Raw genomic sequence first — 21,868 nt, 5'->3', positions numbered from 1 at the left:
CTAATCCTGATGCAGGATTTAATACTTTTTCGTGTGAGTTTTCCTAAGTTTATGTATACCACGTGCGTGCAGGAACCCATGAGGGCCAGAAGATGGTATCAGATTCCTTGAAATTGGAGTCACAAGCAGTTGTGAGCTGCTTGAGGTGCATGCTGGGAGCCAGGTCCTCTGCAGAGTAGTATACACTCTTAACACTGAACCATCTCTCCAATCCTGAAGATTTAGTATTTTTAGTTTGTATAAAAATTCAAAATTTTGTTTGGAGTTAATAACATTTGTCCTATAAATGTTCAAATATCAAAAGCTAAATGATCGTTGTTGTTACTTTTTTTTTTCTGACAAGGTCTCCTGTAGCACAGTTTGGCCTCAAACTCACTATGTAGCCACTGATGCCCCTGCACTGGTCTTCCCGGGTCCATTTCCCAGTTGCTGGGCTTACAAGTAATGTGCCACCAAAATGGGCTGTCGAGTGAGAAAGTATTTTTAAAAAAGCCTACCTGGTCTGAAAATGAGCCCGGAGGAGTACTAGCTCTTTTCAGAGAACACTAGAGTGAGGAAGGGACTTACTGTGCAGGAGGACACTGGCTCCACAGCCCTACTCTCTGCTGGGAAATGGAGAGCCGGCTACTTCGTGCATCATCAGGGAAAGGTTAGATAAGTGAGACGGGGTGACTGGAGGAGGTGAAGGCTCTACCTAGACCACCCTCTAAAGGCGCCCTTCATAAACAGGGAATTCCGGACACCAGCCCTTAAGAGCCCAACCCGAGCAGTAGTCTGCTTGCTGGTTTATTCGCAGTGGGGTCAGGCCCAGGGCTCCCACATGCTCGGCAAGGGCTCCAGCATGTGTCATACTCTCAGTCACTACAAAGTTTATAAACAAAATACTACTCATAAAATACAACCCACCTGCTTCTAATTAAAAGTAGTCTTAGAAAATAGTGGGCACACCCCTTTAATCCCAACATTCAGGAGGCAGAGGCAGTCAGATATCTGAGTTCAAGGCTAACCTGGTCTGCAGAGTGAGTTCCAGGACAACCAGGGCTACACAGAAAAACCCCGTCTCGAAAAACAAAACAACAACCAAAAAAAAACAAAAAGCAAGAAAAACATGGAGGGTCAAATTCAGCCTAAATCTTTAGAAAACACAACTGTCAAGATCAACAAAACTAACAAACATTTAGCCAGACTTAGAAGAAAAAAGAAAAGCAAGTAAGGGATGCAGAGCGCATCTTGCACATGAGGCCCCAGGTTCAATGTCAAGTACCACACCAAGAGGAAGACTCCAATTATAAAACAAGGAACAAAAAGGCAGACAGCTTACCAGAAAATTTTGGGTTTATAAGAAAATACTAAAGACAATTATATGCCATCAGATACTGAAGATAACACGGAGAAATACATTCTTAAAAGTATGAAAAGGCCTAGGCTTAAAAAAATCTGAATAGACTTAAATTAATTAGTACTTAATTGAATTAGCATTTTTAAGAAAAAAGGGGCTCATGTCAGCAGAACATTCTCTAAAACTGGAAGAACAGAGAAGATAAGCAAGGCCCCAGACCAACAACACACTAATCTGTGAAGCATTCCCACTTTACACAAAATAGTTTCCCCAAAAAGAAAAGCCCAGACTCCAAATAGCTTCATTACTGAAGTGTATCAAATAATTAAAGAATTAGTAATCCTTCACAAACTTCCATTCCTAAGAATGAAACCTGCTCAGCTTACTCAACGAACCTAAAAACATCACCAGAAAAGACAGCTACAGACCAAGATCCTTTATGAATACAAACATAAAATCCTCATTAAATAGAACACACAGAATGGATCAAACTGGAATAATCCTAGGAAAACAATGCTGGTTCAACAATCAAAAAAGCCAACCCATTCAAAATAATATGTAGAAAGCCCTTGTGCTCATTACAACAAAATCATAAGAAGCACTGGCAAAACTCAACAACTGTACACGATATGAACGTAGCCTGGCTAGCGACAGAGCAGGACAGCCTTGAACTAACGCCGTTTCTCCTTCCTCTGCCTCTGAGTGCCAGGGTCAGAGCACGAACCACCAAGAACAGCAAGAACTTTGCAAACAAAACTGAAGGATCATGTCTAGACAAGGTCACTGAAGAGCCTTAGACAGATCACATGATAAGGGAAACACACTAGCTAGGGAACTCATATTTTTCTCATGGAATCTTTTATTTTGTAACCATGCAATAAAAGATACTTTACATTTTTTCTAAACAGTAACCCTAAGTGTGTGCTGAATTTCTTAAATATTGGAAAGTATGCAATAACCCATAAGATGTGTTACACACACACACACACACCCTAGTCAGTATTTTTATGCAAAGCTAGATTATGGTGCAACAAAAACATGCAGGAACTCAAGAGTTTTTAACAATATATTAATATATATAATGAATTTCCACAGCAGGAAACACTGCCAAACTATTTAAAACTAAGGCAGAGGCTTCTGGAACATTCACTACAGAAGACTCTGAATCATTTGAACAAATACGAGCAAACAACCGTTCTGTCTTTTGCACAGCCCTCACTTTACAGAGCGATGGAAAAGGCATTACTATGCGTTCCAATACATTTTGAAATAATTATTTTAGCCTGTGGTATTTGCAGTGTTTACAGACAGCAAACAGAAACACTAATGCACTCTCACCATGGCATCAGAGCTGAGGATCTGTCTCATGAACTCCAGAAACGAGGAGGCGAGCTCCCCTGTGTCCTTACTGAACGTGCTGACCACTCGCTTCAGCAAGCTGTGCAGAGCACTACTGTTCTTCCTTAGAGAGCTGAAATAAAGGCAAGAGCACAGACAGTCAGAGCCAAAAGAGAATGAAGAGGACAGGTAGACATGGTGTGCACCTGGATGGCCAGATCTCAGAGGGAACAGGAAGGAGAAAAGCCCTAGGCTGGTGATACTCCACCTCCCTAATGTTGTGACCCTCCAACCAGAAAAATATTTTGTTGCTATTTCATAACTATAATTTTGCTACCATTATGAATTATAATGTAAATGGTATGCAGGATATCTGATATTTGAGCCCTGTAAAAAGGTCATTCGATGGCCAAAGGGGTCGCGACCCACAGTCTGAGAACCACTGTTCTAGGCCAAGTAGGGCTTCATGATGAGGCTTGTCTTGAAAGGAAACAAGACAAAGCAAAAAAAAAAAAAAGAGAGAGAGAGAGAGAAAGAGAGATTGTGTCAAAATGTTAAGTATATAAGAGTAGTATGAGAAATAACTAACTTCAGAATACAATTTATTTCACCATTTAAAAAACATAAAGACATATACATGTCTCTGTTCACAATGTAACAACAACAAAAAAATCAGCTCATTTCAATATTTATTGATTTTTTTTTCTTTTACAAACTCTTACTATATAGGACAGACTAACCTCAAACTCACAATCCTCTTGCCTCAGTTTCCCAAATGCTATGATTACAGGTATGAATACAGTACATTTTCCAAAGCTATCATAGCCCACTTGCTAGCTCCCTATTTAAACTTCTACTCATGATGTGAGCGATCCCCTAGCATCAGAGGGCTGGCATTATCTCAGAGACCATAGGGAACCCTAACTGAAGAGTTACAAACAACAGGGAAACAAGGGTCTAGCGCAGAGCTCAAAGAACTGCTTAAGACCCAGCTGGTAACTGTTTCGGCTTTGCGTGCTGCACAGCTCAGATTTCCCGCTGCAGCTGCTAGCGCAGTGGCAAGTGCTGGGCAATGCAGATGATGCCTGTGCCACAGCAATGCCCTATATGCTGTACCCACAGAAAACTGGACTCCGCTCACAGTCCAGTTTGCCAAACTTGCATGACAAACCCCCGTTGGTGTATGTCTAAAGTCCTGATCATACTCTGCACTTAACACTGTTCCCAGTTTCAACAGAATTTCAAGGCGAGCCACTCCAATACTCAGTTGTCTCTAAAGCTCCAACACTGCCAGCCAGATGGAAATAAGCACATTGACAAGCAGGGCTCCAGCTACCAAATGGTCAGGTTGTGAGATCCCATTGACCATGGTAAAGCAATAAAGAGGAGAAGATCAGCCCCTCCTATTCTGAAGAACCTTTTAAACACAGATAAACAGGGACAAAATCACACCTAAAGAAAAAGATAATAATGGAAAAATAATAGGCTCAAAACTAGACCTTCACAATTGCTACATAAAATCTTAAGCAAATGAGTTATACTTGTGCATTCTCTATCAAAAACTAGGGTCTGTTTTAAGCATTCGTTCATGGCTATACTCCTAGCATTCCAGGGGCTGAGGCAGGAGGATTACATGGTCCAGGTCACCCTAGGCTACAGAACAAGGTCCTGTCTCAAACAAACAACCCAAAACAAGAACAAAAAAAATCTACAGCTAATATATCTACTAGAATGTCTTTTAGGAAAAGCACAGCAACATATTCTGGCAAAGCCAGGGCATGACGTGCATGTCTCTCCTCCTCACCCCGCGCCCAGGAGGCTGAGGCCAACCTGAGCAACACTGGCTGCTCCATGTCAACAAACAGAACAACCCCATGGTAGGAAGTCGCGGTGAGGCTAAGGGCTCTAATGCAGAGGGAATGGAAAGCAAACAGAGATCACTTTGGGAAACAGTGCAGCAGTGCTTGATGGGGTTAAGCAGCTGCCTGTCACATGACCTAGGCACTCCACAGAGGTACCTAGCCAAAAGAAATACAAGTACCCACAGAAGCCAGGCTTATAAAGACTTATAACTGTCATTCATACATACTAGAAAGTAGAATCAACCCAGACAGTTAGAAAAGATTTTAAATCCATTACTAAATTATCAATGAAACTCTGCTATATATAAAACTTTTCCTACAAAAGACATCACACTTTCAACCTTCCATGAGTACAAACTAACTAAACGACAGGGCACAGCACACTAAATCCTGCACAGCCCACCTTTTCAAGTGAAACAGTCCATAGTCATGCTCTGCAAGGAACATCATTGTGCGGACACACGTCAGCAGGCAGTTGTAACTGCTTTCGGAATTAGCCAGAGTCGCCAGCAGACAGTCACAGATGGCCGTCATCAGTTCTTTACTCGGGAGGGAATTGGAGAGCTGCTCAAGCTCAGAGGCAGGACCTTCAGAAGGGCTTGGCAAAATGAGTGCAATGTCCTGGGGGGGCAGGGAGAAACATTTCAAAACGATTATCACCATCACTCCTGACTGCTATTTCTAAACACACGCAATTCACACTTAGTAACAATCCCATTAAAATATTACTGCTGGGGGCTGGGGATGACTCAGCGGTCAAGAGCACTGGCTGCTCTTCAGGAGGACCAGGGTTCGATTATTAGTACCCCCAAGGTGGGTCACCACCATATGACACTCAGTCCCAGAGCCTCTGATGCCATGCTCTGGCCTCTCCAGGGAGTGGGCATGCATGTAGTACACAAACATGCATGTAGACAAAACAACCATACAAATAAATAAAAATTCCGAACATTATTGTTATGGTCCCATCCCAAACAGATTCAAACAGATAAACAAATCCTCTTTTCTAAAAGTTAATGTGAGAATACATAAGAAAATAGACATAGTGTTTTCCTTTATACTACTTTCTACCTTTAAAAAAACTTTTAAAATTTATCTTCCATTTACACGAGAGGAAGAGAGTTTGGCATTGACTCTGAAAAGGACAGAAGGGTCACCTGGGCCAAACAACATAAGATAGATAAGGCATTATCAGCTACTTTCTGCCATCTAACTAATTTTTTATTCTCAGACTCAGAAACACAAATACCATTGTTCTCTCTCATACATGGATCCCAGCTCCTCATTTTCATATTACTTGTGTGGGGCTGAGTGTGATATAGATCATGAATGTATAAGGGGAAAGAGGTTCTCAGGAATGAGAGTATACTGCTCCATGAGATACGACGACGGAACGCAGACTAGAGCAGGCAAAGGGCACAGGCAGGGAGGAGTGTGGATGGGAGAGGAACAGAGGAAGAGGACTGACTGGCCAAAACACAGTACATATGAAATGCCATCTTCTCCTGCGAAAGTCAGTTCTTTTTAGGGATGTAACCTTTGATAGGCTGCCCGTGCCCTGGTAGATGGCCCGATACCCATGTATATGCTGGGGACACTATGTGGATTCAGTGGGTTAGAGAAAACAAGCACATGAAATTGGTGAGAAGAGAGGAAGAACTGGGGTGTACTGGAGAGGAAGGAGGGAATGAAGGTGAGGGGTGGACTTGATCAAAACAGATTATATGAGTGCATGGAACTCTCAGACATATTCATACTTTACGGCAAAATAGAGATGATGGCCTTGGAAGGAAGTAAACGTGGCATAGTTTCAATTTTAAAATGCTTAAAAAGCTTTGATAGTAAAATACCTTAAATCAATCTATTATTCATGAATTTAGACTTCTTTTAGATTACAGAGGCTTCTAGAAATAAAATTTTTGGCTGAACTTTTAGTAAACTTATCAATAGTGGAATTTAAAGCTTCATAAAAAGGGATGGATAGAACAAACATTAGGCACAATCTTCAATTAAATGTGTCCTTCTACTTTTTATACTTTTAAAATTCAAGCAAGTCAAGTTAATCACACCTAAAGAAACATCCACTACTCATTATGGGAGTCAACTGGGCTTTCAGGGTTCTGCAAACACAATCTGCATCAGAAAGAAAAGCGGCATCAGGGTAGCTCTTAATGAAGTCTGAGGGAAGGGAAGAAAGGGGCCCTAGCCTTGGTCAGCAGTCACATGACACAGTGTGAGCACTTTATAAGCACCGATCACAGGCCCACTACTACAGTCTACCACTTCTGAAAACAAGTCCCATACAGTCCGAGGTCTTCAATGTAACAAAACTGCACTTCAATCCTCTAGCACAGGCTTTCCCTAACTATACTCTGTCTGGAAAAAGAAAAGCCATCTGCTGACTGGGGGCACGAGCATTCTGACTGGCAGGATCGCACTGACACATGGAAATGTTACAGAAAGAACTGACGGCAAGAGAGGAAAGCACAACTGCTCAGGAGCAGCTGCATGCATCGGTCAGAATGCACAGACAGCGGTGACTCTCGCTGCTGCACCAGTTGTCCACAAGAAGCAGACAAGTGGCACACATGGTAATCCAGCACTTGGGAGACAGAGGAGGGAAATCAGCGATTCAAGGTCAGACTTGGCTACAGAGCGAGTCTGAGGGCAGTTGGGGCTACAAAAGACTTACTCTCCAAAGAGTAACCACACAAAGAAGTTATCCTCACATTAATCAACTAATATCAATGTTATAAAACTAAAGAACGCCTTGGCACATGTTAATATAATTAGGAAGGAAAGCAATACAGTAAATACTAATTAGCCATAAAAAGCATTGGAAATTAGTACAAAAGCAACTACCCAGGATGGCAATACTATTACAAAAGGACATAAATCTCCTCAGAGACCCAAAGCTAAGCCAAAGAGAACTAGAATGCACTAAAACCAGCTTGCTTTTCTTCCACATATCAAACAAGCTTTCTAAATCCAGGAGTCATAGAACATAGGTAAGCTCTGCTCCCAGCCAAGATTTACATTAAGACAAGCACTCAGGCACACACCAACACACACACACTGACAATAAAAAACTCAATACCTGGTCACAGAGAGACTGCAAAATGGACGTGACATATTCCACACACTGCTGGCGAACAACACTGTCCCCAGGAGACCGTACCAAAGCTAAAAGATCCTGGAATATCTCTGCATATCTTTCATCGCCTTTAATAGTTCCGTTAATTAGATGCAAAATAGCTAATTTACAAGCTTTATGTGAAGCCAGAGCATCGAGAAGAGCAAGCAACCTGGTGGTTTGGCTAGTATACTGTTTCTCTTTATCTTCTGAAGTGCTGAAATAAAATCAATATATTCAGTAAACAAGCTTCTTGATGATAAAGACATTATTTAATATTGTCTATACTATCGATTCATACAAATTTTGCATAAAACATACATCTCATTCCTTTGATATAATGGTGGTTTTTTCTGGAATTGTTTTATAAATTCAGGTCTTGAACAAACACCTCATGTCGGAGGAGTTCTTTAGACCTCGCCTTTTGAAACTGCACAACTAGGGCGGAAGGTGACTCAGTAAGTAAAGGCAGCCTGCAGGGCAGCCCTAACGTGAGTTCAACCCTAGCACCCATGTAAAGAAGGAAAAAAAGCAACTGTATCAAGTTGCCCTGACCACACACGCCAGCATATATATGCACACGTGTACACATTACACAGTTAAGTTAAACAAAAGCCCCAAATCAAGACCTTCACATGACTTGCATATGAAACAAGATAGTCTTCTGAAGAAAATAATTTACATACAATTAATTTATGCATACATGTGTACATGTGTGTGTTTACACATCCATATGTTATCTGAGCTTACTAAACCCTAGTTTCCAAACTATGTACAGGAGGGTATCTGTATCAAGAGCAACGTGAGGAAAACTTCTTAAGGTGTAATAAAAATACCTTTGCACGTCTTCTACAATCAAATCCAACACAGTTCTCATGATCAGAAGAGCGGTTGGAGATGCAAGGTCACACAACTGAACACAAACACGCCGTAACATATGCTGGATGGGCTGGCAGGTTGTGCCAGAGAAAGAACGAACTATGTCTTGGAGCAACTTTGCTTGAACATGAAGGTGCATGCTCCACAACTTTCGGGTGTTGAGTGCCACTGAAATATCATGTGGCTCAATAACCTGTTAAAAAAGTATAACGTGTGTGTACATAGATTTTTAATATTTATTATAGTCGCAAAACTGTTCAGGAAGACTGTTATAAAAACACCTTTACTGCATGCTTAAACATAATTCACTATTGCACAATTAAACACTGTTTGAATTCATCAGGGCTAAAAACATTGTTCTCAGGTTGGCAGTCAGTTGAGCAGAGTCCATTGGCGAAGCAATCTAATTGGCAAATTCTAAATCATGATAAAGGGAGAGAAAGACGTGAGATAACAGAAAAACGCAAGTACAAGCGTACATGACATCGTAAGACTCACTTTGACAAAGGCATTAAAATGTTACCCCACATTTCCAACTGGCGTCAGTTTCATCTCGCCCTCAACTCAGTTACTCTGTCTTTGGGAAGGAGGATGCAGACTTGCTTGGGTTTGACCAGCATCCCTGCTTTATCTAAGGAGCTACCGCAGTCATGACAAGATGCATGTGATATGGAAGTGATACCTGCGTGGTCTGCATGGGCAAGGGAAGAGGCAGCAGCTCTGAAAGGAGTATGAGTCCAGAGAAGAAGCCTTCCGGAACCTTCAAGATAGAAGAGAGCACTTCCTTTAACATTAAAGACCAAGTATTATTGGCCAGGGTCTCTTCAGAGATCGTGAGCTTTTCATTAACTCCTTGTGTAAAAGTCAGTAAGATATCAATGATATCGTTCTGAATTTTCTGCTCATCACTATCCAAACGACCTGAGAGAGGGATAGAGCACAGGAGCATGTGTAAAGTAACAAGTGCTGAAGGGACACGCATGTCCTTAAACTCAAAGGATCCACCTCTCAGGAGCTCCGTCAGCATAGTTTTAAGGAGAGTGAGCGTGCAGCGAGCCATGGAAATAGTAGTAACTCTGTGCAGGGTAGTCCCCATGTTCACATGGAGCCTCCAAGGCTGCGTCAAAATAGTGTTCAATTTTTGCAGAACCCGAATAAAGGTGTCCATTCCTTCAGCAGAAAAAAGCTGAATGACAGCAAGGTTCCATTTCAGGTCTTTCTGCTGACCTTTATATAAGATAGGAAGAAATAGGAAAAAACTAATTACTTACATGCTAATAATCAATCAAGAATATTTTGAATATTTAGTAAATGATATTTACACTAGGCTGAAAGTATGGCAGTTTTCAAAGTATACGAACTATATTACCTTCGACAGGAGGTGGTGGGCACGCCACATTACAGAGAACACGCAAGGCAGTGGTAAGGCCAACTCCTTCTGCAGTCATCAAGTTATCAATATTCTTTAAAAAATGAAAGCGGACAAGTTTAAGTTAGTGAAAACTAGGAGCTTCTAGAGGTAGACTATGTACTTGCACGGGCAAGGCCCCAGGTTTGATCCTCAGTAGAGGCCGTAAGCACACACCATGACACTTTCCCATGTTTTACACAGGAGGAAGCTGGCTGCGGTGGTGCAAACTGCAACAGCAGCACTCAGGAGGCTGACACAAGGACGACAGTGCAGTCCAAGGCAGCCACCGTTAGACAAAATACCGTCTCAAAAAAAAAATACATGAACAAAAAAGAGACAGTATATAAGAAAAATCCTAGTACTAAAGAAATTCGTGTAAATTATATCACCTTGGATATGCTTTTTTTCTTATAAGATTTTCATGTTTTTTAATTTTTTTAAATGATTTATTTTTATTTCATGGGCATTTGGGTTTTGCTTGCCTGTATGTGTGTGTGAGTGTCAGATCCCCTGGAACTGGACTTACAGACAGTTGTGTGTTCCCTCTGTCTCATAAGTGGCTAGAATTACAGGTATGCATCCTGCCAGACTGTATCTTAAGAACCCCTTAATTACTAAAACTTTTTCAAGACTTAGGGGGAAACTTTGGATATTTATAGACTAAACGGCATTCATTTTTTTAAAATGCAGACACCAAGGGACAAAAAATGTAATTGTTTTCTGTATTTAACAGATGACTACATTTTGTTTGCAAGCAATAAATAGTTTTGTTTACATTCATAGCTTTCAGGTGCTGGGAATTAAACCTGGGTCTTCTGGAAGAGTAGCCAGTGTTCTTAATCACTGATCCAGATCTCCAGTCCCATTATGGGTACATTTTGTACTGTATAATATTATGTAGAGAAAATAAAATTTAATATATTTGCATATTTCTAGTACTAAAACAAAGCCAGTAAATAAAAACCAATGATTCTTTGTATTAAGAATTTAAAATAAATCAGGTGATAGTGGTACACGCCTTTTAATCCCAGCACTCAGGAGGCAGAGACAGGCAGAGTTCTCTGAGTTTGAGGCCAGCCTGGTCTACAGAGCAAGTTCTAGGACAGGCTCAAAAGCTACAGAGAATCCCTGTCTCAAAAAATAAATTAATTAATTAAATAAAATAAAATAAGCAGGCAGTGGTGGTGCAGACCTTTAATCCCAGCACCTAGCAGGCAGAGACAGACAGATCTCTGTGAGTTCCAGAAAGCCTAGTCTACAGAGTGAGTTCTGAGACAGTAAGGCTGTTATGCACATAAAGTCTGTCTCAAAAAACAAAATCACAAAACAAAACAAAGAATTTAATATACCTCTTTCCTTCTATATACCCATTTTATATTACCTTCTCTCAAAAATGAAGCGCTGACTATACTGACAACTGAGCTTTTGTGTTTTGGGGGGTTTTGTTGTGTTGTTTTGTTTTTGTTTTGAGTCCAGATCTCACTAAATGTCTAGACTAGCCATTAATTCTACTCCCTCTGCCTCCTCAGTGGCTAGAATTACAAGTATACACCATTGGGCCAGACGTATTCTAAAAACCCCTTGGTTACTAAACCTTTTTCAAGACTTAGGGGGAAACCTCGGAACATTTGTAAACTAAACAGCATTCATCTTCTAAAATGCAGACACCGAAGAGAAGAAAGAGGACAAGAAATGTAACTTATTTTCTGTAGTAGATGAAAATGTTCTATTTGCAAACACCAAATAGTTTTTTTAACAGTTTTAGCTTTCACAGACTAACATTATAAATAAATTCATAACTTGAAAAAATTACATTAGAGGCCTTAAGTATTCCAAAGACTTCTAAATCTCAGGTATAAGCTTTAAAAACAAACGACGTCCATTTCTCTTTGCCCTTTCCCTTCACCCTTTTCTCGCAGTTCTACAGATTACTGTGACAAGAAATCCTAGGTTTCACACCGGATCCACTGTGTTTAGTGTATCTTAGGACAGAGTCACTGACAGCATCAAAGTTAATAGGACAGCTGTCTGAGAAGGATGCGGCGCACACAACTATAACCTTGGGACTTGGGGAGAGGCCAGCCTACATTCCAGAACCAGATCCCATCTCAAACCAAATCCCAAATAGAGATAAATAAATATAAGGTAATATAAAAATCAGAATTTTGTTCTTGCTGTTTTGGATCTTTGAGTTAGAGTCTCAGGTAGCTCAGGCTGCCTTGGACTGGTATGCAGCAGAGTATGACCTCAACTCCTGAGCCTTCTGCCCTCACTTCTGGAGGGCTGGGGTTACAGGCATGTACAACAGGCTCATGTAACTCAACTTCTAAAACTAAATTTCTTATTAGTTAATACTTTAACTCAAATCACTATACATTTACTGCACACATCATCAAAGATCACTCTACCATGTCCACATTAAGAGAATACACAACCAATCTGAGTTTACAGAGCATTAACTAACTACCAATGAAAGAAAAAAACACAGACAAGTTTCACATGTCATTTGCAGCACTGTTAAGACCACAACAGCATCAAAGGAGATAAAAGTATTCCTAAGAGCCAGGCACGGTGGTATACACCTTAATCCTAGCACTCAGGGGGGCAGGGACAGGTCAATTTCTGTACATTCTGGGATGACTTGGTCTACACTGTGAGTTATAGGCCAGCAAGTTATAGTCCACTGTGAGACCTTGTCAATAATAAATAAATAAACACCCAAACAAACAAAAATATTCTTAAGAGACACAAAACAAAAAGATAAGAATCACCAAAACAGCAAGACCTGTGACAAATAACTCTAAATAGTATCTTATTACTTCAAAATAGCAACAAGTTGGCCAATATATATAAATTACTTTAATACTATACTACAACTGCAAAATCAAAGAGGCTTTCCCTCTCACATACACAAACACACAGCGCTCATCAGATAGACAGTAGAAGATAATTCAGTCTATACTGATGCAGTTTGAAATGTTCACAAGTGTGTGCCTTCAGTCCATCTTGCTATGCTGTACACTGGGTCAAATAAGAAGAAAAAGAAAAAGAAGAAAAAACTTTCAAGATTAATGATGAATGTACTGATTGTCATTATGAAACATCCATGGATTTTTCAGTATTACTATTATGAAGCATAGATTTTACAGATTTCAATTTTTATTTCAACTACAGTTGTCACTATTCAAAATTAGTAACAGAGAAAACTGGTCACACTGGAATTATTTGGAACTGGCTATATCAATTTTCACCTAAATATTCTGAGTTAAATTATTTCACTAATTAAAGTTAGGCTCCCATATTGTTAACTTTAAATGTTTTTAGAGCCTAGGACAGTCCAGCAGGTAAAAGTGCCTTCCAAGAAGCTTGCTGACTTGAGCTCCAGCCCTGGACTCCACAAGCTGCCTTCTGACCTTCATACACGGAGTATCTATCATATGCCTGTGTGTTCACGTACATGATTATCTACAGCCACGAATCCAATACTGTACTACAAAGCTAAAGGGGTCAATCAAGGCCATGACTTCTACATTATTTAGAAAGTAACTGCAATATTATCACTACGTATCATCACAGTTTCACAACAATCAAAGCCTCTTTAACTTTTACTCACCTGTTTAACATATTCAATTAGATTTGGGATGCAGTTAATTTCAAATCTGAGGTTTTTCAGAGGTTCAAGCCACTTGCCAAGTTCTTAGAAACAAAAAGAATAATCTATAATATTTTTAAATGTAAGTCTTTATAACAAAACTTTTTCCCCAAAGGAAAACATCACATCTGCAATCATTTGAATCATCTAGACTTTACGAAAGGATGAACTCTGGTGTCTAGTTCACTTTTGTTTTTTTTAAGCTAGGTCTCACGCTATACCCCAAATTGGCCTTAAACTCATTATCTTTCTGTTTCAACCTCCCAACTTCTAGGATTACAGGTGTATGCCACTATACCGCTTTCTCCATATAATTCTTTACATGTACTTAATAAAATAAAAATGGAGCCCTGCTATGCTAACTCAAAACTTAGTAATTACTATTACCTATCTAAGTGCTTATCCAGTCTGCCTAATCAAAATAAATTTATTGCAGTAGTAAATGAAAACACTAAAACAAGATTTAGAAATATGATTATAAACTAATATAATGCAGCATTTATTTATCTATCTTTACTTTGCCTCCAACCTCCCCAAAAAGACATATATACTTAAATATATATTAGAAACATACATATTATAGAAATATATATTTTTTCTAATATAAAGAGACATTTAGTTGAGTAACCCTTGTTCTTTTAGGAGAAAAATTTTCTTTTGTCTCTTTTGTGTGCTCCTGGGTTAGATTAAACCTGGGCTGCCATGCATGCTAGAGAAGTAGCTGTACATTGAGCTGTATCACTGGCCTAATTCTGTCAACTTCTTAACTTGACATTTTAAAATGAACTACTTTTAATAGTACAATGTGCTATTAACTTATAAGAAGTCTTGTAAGTTAACTCAGAACAACACAAACATCTCAGTGTAGCAAAATATGCAGAAACAAAACTAGAGCAAAAACTCGTCTATCCTGGTTAGCTAAACCATTACTAGGCACTTTCAAAACTTTTCATTTATATTCTAAAACCTTAATGAAACCGTAAGTTTTATAAACTCTTTCCCTAAAAGGCAACTCAAGAAATTAAAAATGGATTGGAGAAATGGCTCAGTGAGCAAGGCGCCTGCTGTGCAAAGCACGAGGCTCTCAGTTCAGATCTCTGACACTCATGCAAAGCCAGGCATGGTATAAACAGATGCCACACACCTAGAACACCAGCACTGGTGTGGCAGACACATGGATCTCAGGGGCTTGGTAGCCAGTCAGTCTAGTTAAAATGACAAGCTTCAGGTTCAGTGAGAAACCTTGTCTCAAAAAAATGCAGTGGACAGCAGTTAAGGAAGACATCTGATGTCACCTTATAGATTCAAGGCCTATCTATGCACACATGCATACACACCCACACACACATAACACACACACAAATATGAAAAGGCAATGATAACAAGAATTCAGCCTTTTCTCTTCATGTATCACAAGTGTTTAAAACAGTTCCAGGTACCATACCTTGCAATTTAGCATTATTTTCATCTGCTTTACAAAGCTTCAAGAGAGACGCTGCATGCTGTTCCAGCATCTGGACATCACTGGAAGACTGAACCACCACCAAAATAAGTATGCATGCATAGTTATAAGCTACTGACTTCTTAGACTTGGAATCACTGAAATAAAACAAGGGTTTTAAGTGTGGGGTATGAAAATACTTTTTCAGGAATAATAACAATACTTTTTTGGTATGCTTTTTTAAAGAGATCAAGGAATTCACAATCCAACATTATCAACATCACCTAACTTCCTGAAAAACAACAATCAGATTTTACACTTCACTTTCAAGTCACCTGAAAAAAGTATTAACAGTTGTCCCTCGGTATCTATGGAATACCGGTTGCAGGACCCCACAGACACCAAAATCCATGGCGCCACCAGTCCCTTGTATAAGATGACACAGTATCACATATTATGTGCACATCTTCCCATCTGTTTTACATCAACTCTAGACCACTTGGGATACTTCTATGTGAATAGCAACTGCATTGTTTACAGAATAAAGACAGAAAAAAGCTTGTACATACTCAGGGCAAACAATCTCACTATAGGATCCATGATGGCCCGAATTCCCAATCCTTTCCTCAGCCTCACATACTGGGATTACAGACAAGCACTACCACGCCAAGCTCAGAAGCATTTCTTCCAAGCCTATTTTTTCTTGAGATAGGGTCTCATTCTGTTGACCAAGCTGCCCTCAAATTTACAGGTGTGCTCCAACATGCCCAATCTAAATATTTTGATTCACTGATAGTTGAATATATAAACAGAACCCAAAGGTAAAGAGAGACAACTGGATATAAAAACAAACTCAAAAACATTACAGTGGGAAATAAAATTAATAAGAACAAATGAACAATAAAACACTAACGAGCATATTTCATTAACAATGACTGTTAGGAAATATGCTTCACTGTCTCCTTTAAAATCTTCACCTAAAGCTGGGCGGTGGTGGCGCACGCCTTTAATCCCAGCACTTGGGAGGCAGAGGCAGGCGGATCTCTGTGAGTTCGAGACCAGCCTGGTCTACAGAGCTAGTTCCAGGACAGGCTCCAAAGCCAAAGAGAAACCCTGTCTCGAAAATCAAAAAAAAAAAAAAAAAAAGAAAAAAAAGAAAGAAAGAAAGAAAGAAAAAAAAAATCTTCACCTAACCTTAAAAAATCAGAACAAATGTGATCACCTGCCATACTGACTCAGCCTTCCAGTGCAGCATCACAAAGACTCACTACAGCTAGGCAGAGAAGCCACTAGAGTTTGGCTTTCATAATTACAGTGAGTTGAATCAAATCCCCACTGACAGGGCAATGGGATAGTTATACGCTACTTAGTTATACGCTACTGTTTTGATGACCCTGAACATGTCCCATCTTGTCTGTTTTTCCATGACATAAGTTAGGAAGAGAGCAGATCTCTCTTCTCATATGCTAAAATCCTCTGCCCTATTGAACAGTTCTTTATATCAATAATTTCCTCAATTCCACCATTTAACCAAAGAAATTTCAGCAGAGCACCACGAATGGTTTAGAAAACAGTAAGAGAGTGAATGCATCATACTTAAGGCAAATATTTCTGGGCTTTAGGATTCCCTTCTACACAGGGCAAAGGGATACTGTAAGTAGCCCTTTTAAGAGGTAACGGAGAGCAGCTGGAAAAGTCCACAACATTGCTTACTAGTCACATTACAAGGGTTCTTGTTAGCCTGATTCTTAATTACCACAATGTTATGACAAAAGACACATATCTATCTTTAGATAAGCATATATATGTAAGTGTGTACACACACACACACGCAGAGACTTCTTTTGTAAAGAAGCTATCCCATTAGTGATCTAGTTCTCTACTGTAATTGAGATTGTAAGGAGGAAGCAGGAAATTACCCTAGGGCTTCTTTGGAATAATACTCCATTAGAGTAATGAGACTTTGAAGGTTTTTGTCAAGGCTGAAAACATGACCAACAGCTGATCTTCCCACAGGATTAAAAGTAATCAAGTAAAGATTGTGGAGGGTGCCCAGGAGATCCGAGTGGTCAGTTTCCTCACTGGCTGTGCACCGCTGGAAGTGGCTGAACAGCTCTGTAATGCACTGCAGAGTCTGGGTGGAGTCCTGCAGCCACAAGGCAAAGGCATCATCAGCTCCATCAGACTGAAGACCTTCCTCTTCATCCTGATCATAGAGGTGGCACAGAGCTCGGATCAGTAAGTTTGTCGCTTCATATTCTGACATGAAAAAGAGAAGGCCCTTTTGTGACTGTGCGAGAAACTTTAGAACATCCTTTGTGGCTTGCAGGACACCAGGGTGGGCACTTGTTATTGGAATTGACAGAAGCAGCGTAACCAACTCCAAGAAGTGATGGCTGTGAAGATACCTGTGGAAGGCAAAGCAGACACTTCAGGTGGAGCAAAGCATTCTTCATTAACTCAAAATCACAAGACTGGATAAAGTAAACATCTCAATGGCTTTAATTCTCATCTTCAGAAATAGTTTTCCCCATAAATGGAAATAATTATTACAATGTGAGTACAACTCTCCTCTGTGGGGGTCAATGAAAGTTCTGCATCATCAACGGACGTCAAGACATGACAGGTGACAGGCTTCTCTTTTTACTTGAGCATCACTGATTCCGGTTCTCGCTCCTTTTTCACTATGGTCTCACTCTACTTCATAAAATGCCAGTCTGTATGAATTAGTGTATCCAGGAAATATACTGTCTATACACGGCAAAAACATCTCGTGGATTTAAATTTACTATAGATAAGAGTTAGTATCACCAGGGAGAGACACTACAACTACAAAATGTAAGTAGTGACTACTAAACACAAACTTTTGGTTTTGTTTTCTACATCAAATCTAAGAACTATTCCTTTTTTGTTTTTGTTTTTAAAATATTTTTTATTTATTTATGTATGCAATATTCTTTCTGTGTGTATGCCTGAAGGCCAGAAGAGGGCACCATTACAGATGGTTGTGAGCCACCATGTGGTTGCTGGAAATTGAACTCAGGACCTTTGGAAGAGCAGGCAATGCTCTTAACCGCTGAGCCATCTCTCCAGCCCCAAACTATTCCTTTTTTTTTTATTTTTTTAATTTATGTATTTATTATGTATACAATATTCTGTCTGTGTTTATGTCTGCAGGCCAGAAGAGGGCACCAGACCTCATTACAGATGGTTGTGAGCCACCATGTGGTTGCTGGGAATTGAACTCGGGACCTTTGGAAGAGCAGCCAGTGCTCTTAACCACTGAGCCATCTCTCCAGCCCTCCTTTTTTATTTTGAGTCAGGTTCTCAGGTTGGCCTCAAAGACACTATGCAGTGCCAGATAACTTCAAATTCATGGCAATACTTCTGCCCAACCAAGTGGTACGATCACTGATGTTAGTCATCAGGCTCTGGCTTCAGAACTATTTCTTTTTAAAATTGTGTGTGTGTGTGTGTGTGTGTGTGTGTGTGTGTGCGCGCGCGCACGACTGAAGTTAGAGGACTGCCTGAGGAAGTGGATTCTCTCCTTCCATTATGTGGGTTCTGGGGATGAAACTCAAGTCTCCAGTCTCGGGGGCAATGCCTTTTCCTACTGAGTCACCCTGTCAGACGCAGAACTCTTCTTAGTATGTCTAACAGCTTTTTAAAGATTTACCTTTATTTTTCATCATGTGTCTGTGCGTGACTATATAACGTGGCTAGGGGTGTACGAGGAGACCTGAGGTGGTCAGAGCCAGCCGATTCCCTGGGAGAGGGAGTTACCAGCAGCTGGGAGCTGGGAACCAAGCTCTCCTCCCAAAGGGCTGTGCTCTTGAGCCACTCCCCCTATCCCCCCAATACACAATGTTAGGAGGAGAGAAGGTAAAACTGACAAAATTGCTCTAAGGACATCCTTACCTTCCTTAGACTGTCTGGAAGTAGTTAACACAGCAAGCCTCACATAGACCCAGTTTGTAAGGTTGGCTCTTGGCTAAAACCTGTGAACCTGGATTTCACAGAGTCCTACTCCCCCAAAAGTTAAGGATGGCTCACCATGTCTAAGTTATTTGTGCAAACAAAATAGTTTATGTAAAATATCTGCTTCCTTTCTGGATGTAGAGAATCCTGGAACACTATAGGTAGTGAACAGAATCCTGGTGCCAACTAGTTTGATATATTCATTCCACATCGCACAGACACATGGAAACAGCATCTTCTTTGTTAAAGCCTCAGCGTCAAGTCTCTAACTCGAGTAGTAACACTTCCACTGACACAGGCTGCTCCTGGGGGAGTCAGCGGGTTCCGCACAAGTCACGAGCTCTGGAAGGCTGCTAAGGTGCCTCCCTTTGCTAGCATGCCTGAGCCCTTGCTGACTACAGCTGCACACTGAGTTTGAACCTGTTAAAAATACTGGGGTTGATGCTGTGGACCCTCAAATGTATGGTTAGAGCCTTTCTGTCACATCAAAGAAATCTTTCCAAAATGTAATGATTTCTTTTTCCAAGATGTCTGACTCCTAATGTACAAGTTCCCATCAATAAAATCATAGTTCCAACTCTTGCCTTGACCAGAAAGCTCCAAATGCTGTTAGCTCCTTCTCACAACCTCTTACCTATGAAGTCCCAATGCTAGAAATTACCTCCTCCTAGACTCTCCACGACAGCACAGCATTTGGTCTCCCCTTACATACCACTGTAACTAGCAGAGTATTTAGCATCCAGTACTCTAATTTTAGATCTGCTCATTTACCCAGCGACTCCGGTGACTTTTCCCTCACAGTTATCCTGCAGTGTAAAATTTCACAACATTACTTTAAGCAGATCTGCTACTCCAAACAGTCAGTGTCTTCCTAATTCCTCAGCACAGCGTCCACGCCCCTCATTTCCTCCTCTCACCTGGAGCGGGGAGGGCCGGCATCTAATGAGCAGCTGATTACTACTTTCTCCTCAGCAACTGAAAGCAGCTCTTTCTTTCCTTCACTCAGTACCTTCAGCCACCAACAAGATACAACTTTATAGCCCAGCAGTGGTGGCACATGTCTTTAATCACGGCACTCGGGAAGCAGAGGCAGGCAGATCTCTGTGAGTTTGAGGCCAGCCTGGTCTACAAGAGCTAGTTCCAGGACAGGCTCCAAAGCTACAGAGAAAACCTGTTTCGGAAAAAAAAAAAACCATAAAAAAACCAACAACCACAACTTTCCACCTCCCGCCCCCAATCAAGTGACCAGCAGCAAAGCCTCAGTTTCTTTGTCTCTCTCCATATTACAAAAGTACCTGGATTTGCAGTCACATGGTTTCTACACTCCTGCCATAGCCAAAGTCTTCCTTTTTAAAGCTGGGCTTCTTTTTAGACAGGGTCTCAAAAGGCTGGCCTGGAACTTGCTAGTACAGCAAGCTAGCCTTGAACTCTGGAGATTCAAATGCCTCTGCCTCCCAGCATACTTCTCTGGCCCTCATCTCCTAGCAAACCCTGTTCCAGTAACTGATCTTTACTTCCCACGTCACACCTATGTCCCTCCTTACTGAGCTTCAAACCCTGTCATCCTCCCAGTTTACAAACACACCTTTCTGGCTGTTCCCTTATCTCTTCATTTTCTAAGAGACAGGTTCTCACATAGTCCAGGCTGGCCTCAAACTGAATGCACAGACAAAGATGACATGATATTCGTGATCTTCCTGCCCTCACCTCCCAAATGCAGGAAATACATTCTGAGGATGTGACCCAGGGCTTCCTCAAGCGAGGCAAGGACCTACCAACTGAGTTACACCCCCAGAGCCTGCCCCTCATCTTGGCTTTGTGATCAAGTATCTGAGAAGAGTCACCCACACAACTTCCACATCCCCCTTCTAAGCCCGTCCACACTTCATCGCCTACTGTTACAGGTAAAACTACTCTCCCAGAGTTCTAACCGCAATCCACACACCAAACACTCACTACATGACTCCCGCCCTCACTTTTGCAACGTCTCGCGTATACTTGGCTAAAAAGACCATTCACTGCTTCCTGATCCTAGTTTCTGCTCTAATTTCTTGCTGTGCTAACTGTGCTGCCACCATCCCTGCTTCTCATTCTTGCTGGTTTCCTTTTCAGCACTGACTCTGCTCTCGGCTAACAGATCCGTGCTCCCCAGTGCTCCATCACAGACCCTGCTCTCGGCTAACAGATTTGTGCTCCGCAGTGCTCCATCACCGACCCTGCTCTCGGCTAACAGATTTGTGCTCCCCAGTGCTCCATCACAGACCCTGCTCTCGGCTAACAGATTTGTGCTCCGCAGTGCTCCATCACCAACCCTGCTCTCAGTTAACAGATTTGTGCTCCGCAGTGCTCCATCACCAACCCTGCTCTCGGCTAACAGATCCGTGCTCCCCAGTGCTCCATCACCAACCCTGCTCTCAGTTAACAGATTCGTGCTCCCCAGTGCTCCATCACCAACCCTGCTCTCAGCTAAGAGATTCATGCTCCCCAGTGCTCCATCACCGATTCTGCTCTCAGCTAAGAGATCGGTGCTCCCCAGTGTTCCATCACTGACCTCTTACAATTAGGTCTGGCCTTATGGGTCTGCTTGGTTCTGTTACCTTTCTCAGAGCTTTCTTGAAAGCCGTGAGATTGCTCAGACCACAAGGAAGAGAAGCTCAGAAGCAGAGAGGAGTGCCTAGTGGCCAATCTTCAACCTAAGAGGGAAAGGATTGGTGAACAAGGGCCCCATGCGAATCATTCAGTGGGATAAGGAGGGACATATTGTAGCCAGGTCCTCAGAGAAACCACAGGAAAATGAGCCCCATTTATGCACAATAAAACGTATCCTAACACTTC

General features: G+C 41.2%; 1 protein-coding gene and 1 non-coding gene across 2 annotated transcripts in view; one reads left to right on the top strand and one right to left on the bottom strand.

Annotated features, from left to right (window-relative positions):
- The window catches only part of Virma (vir like m6A methyltransferase associated), a 72,031-nt gene that overhangs the window by 12,047 nt on the left and 38,116 nt on the right, over positions 1 to 21,868 (bottom strand). The window contains exons 9-17 of the mRNA XM_041657198.1: positions 16,975 to 17,463; positions 15,059 to 15,213; positions 13,576 to 13,658; positions 9,921 to 10,014; positions 9,234 to 9,778; positions 8,509 to 8,744; positions 7,637 to 7,889; positions 4,943 to 5,160; positions 2,678 to 2,810 (exon numbers count right to left, since the gene is read on the bottom strand). Of these exons, the coding sequence (XP_041513132.1) occupies positions 2,678 to 2,810; positions 4,943 to 5,160; positions 7,637 to 7,889; positions 8,509 to 8,744; positions 9,234 to 9,778; positions 9,921 to 10,014; positions 13,576 to 13,658; positions 15,059 to 15,213; positions 16,975 to 17,463 (2,206 nt within the window). The remainder of the gene's footprint in view (positions 1 to 2,677; positions 2,811 to 4,942; positions 5,161 to 7,636; positions 7,890 to 8,508; positions 8,745 to 9,233; positions 9,779 to 9,920; positions 10,015 to 13,575; positions 13,659 to 15,058; positions 15,214 to 16,974; positions 17,464 to 21,868) is intronic.
- LOC121452025 lies at positions 5,640 to 5,764 on the top strand. The gene has a single exon (XR_005974767.1). It is a non-coding gene; the product is annotated as a U6atac minor spliceosomal RNA (small nuclear RNA).

The sequence above is a fragment of the Microtus oregoni genome, unplaced genomic scaffold (assembly GCF_018167655.1).
Source record: "Microtus oregoni isolate MIOR12 unplaced genomic scaffold, Mior012 000008F_ref0000371, whole genome shotgun sequence".
NCBI lineage: Eukaryota > Metazoa > Chordata > Mammalia > Rodentia > Cricetidae > Microtus > Microtus oregoni.
This window is presented reverse-complemented; position numbering and strand designations above follow the sequence as displayed.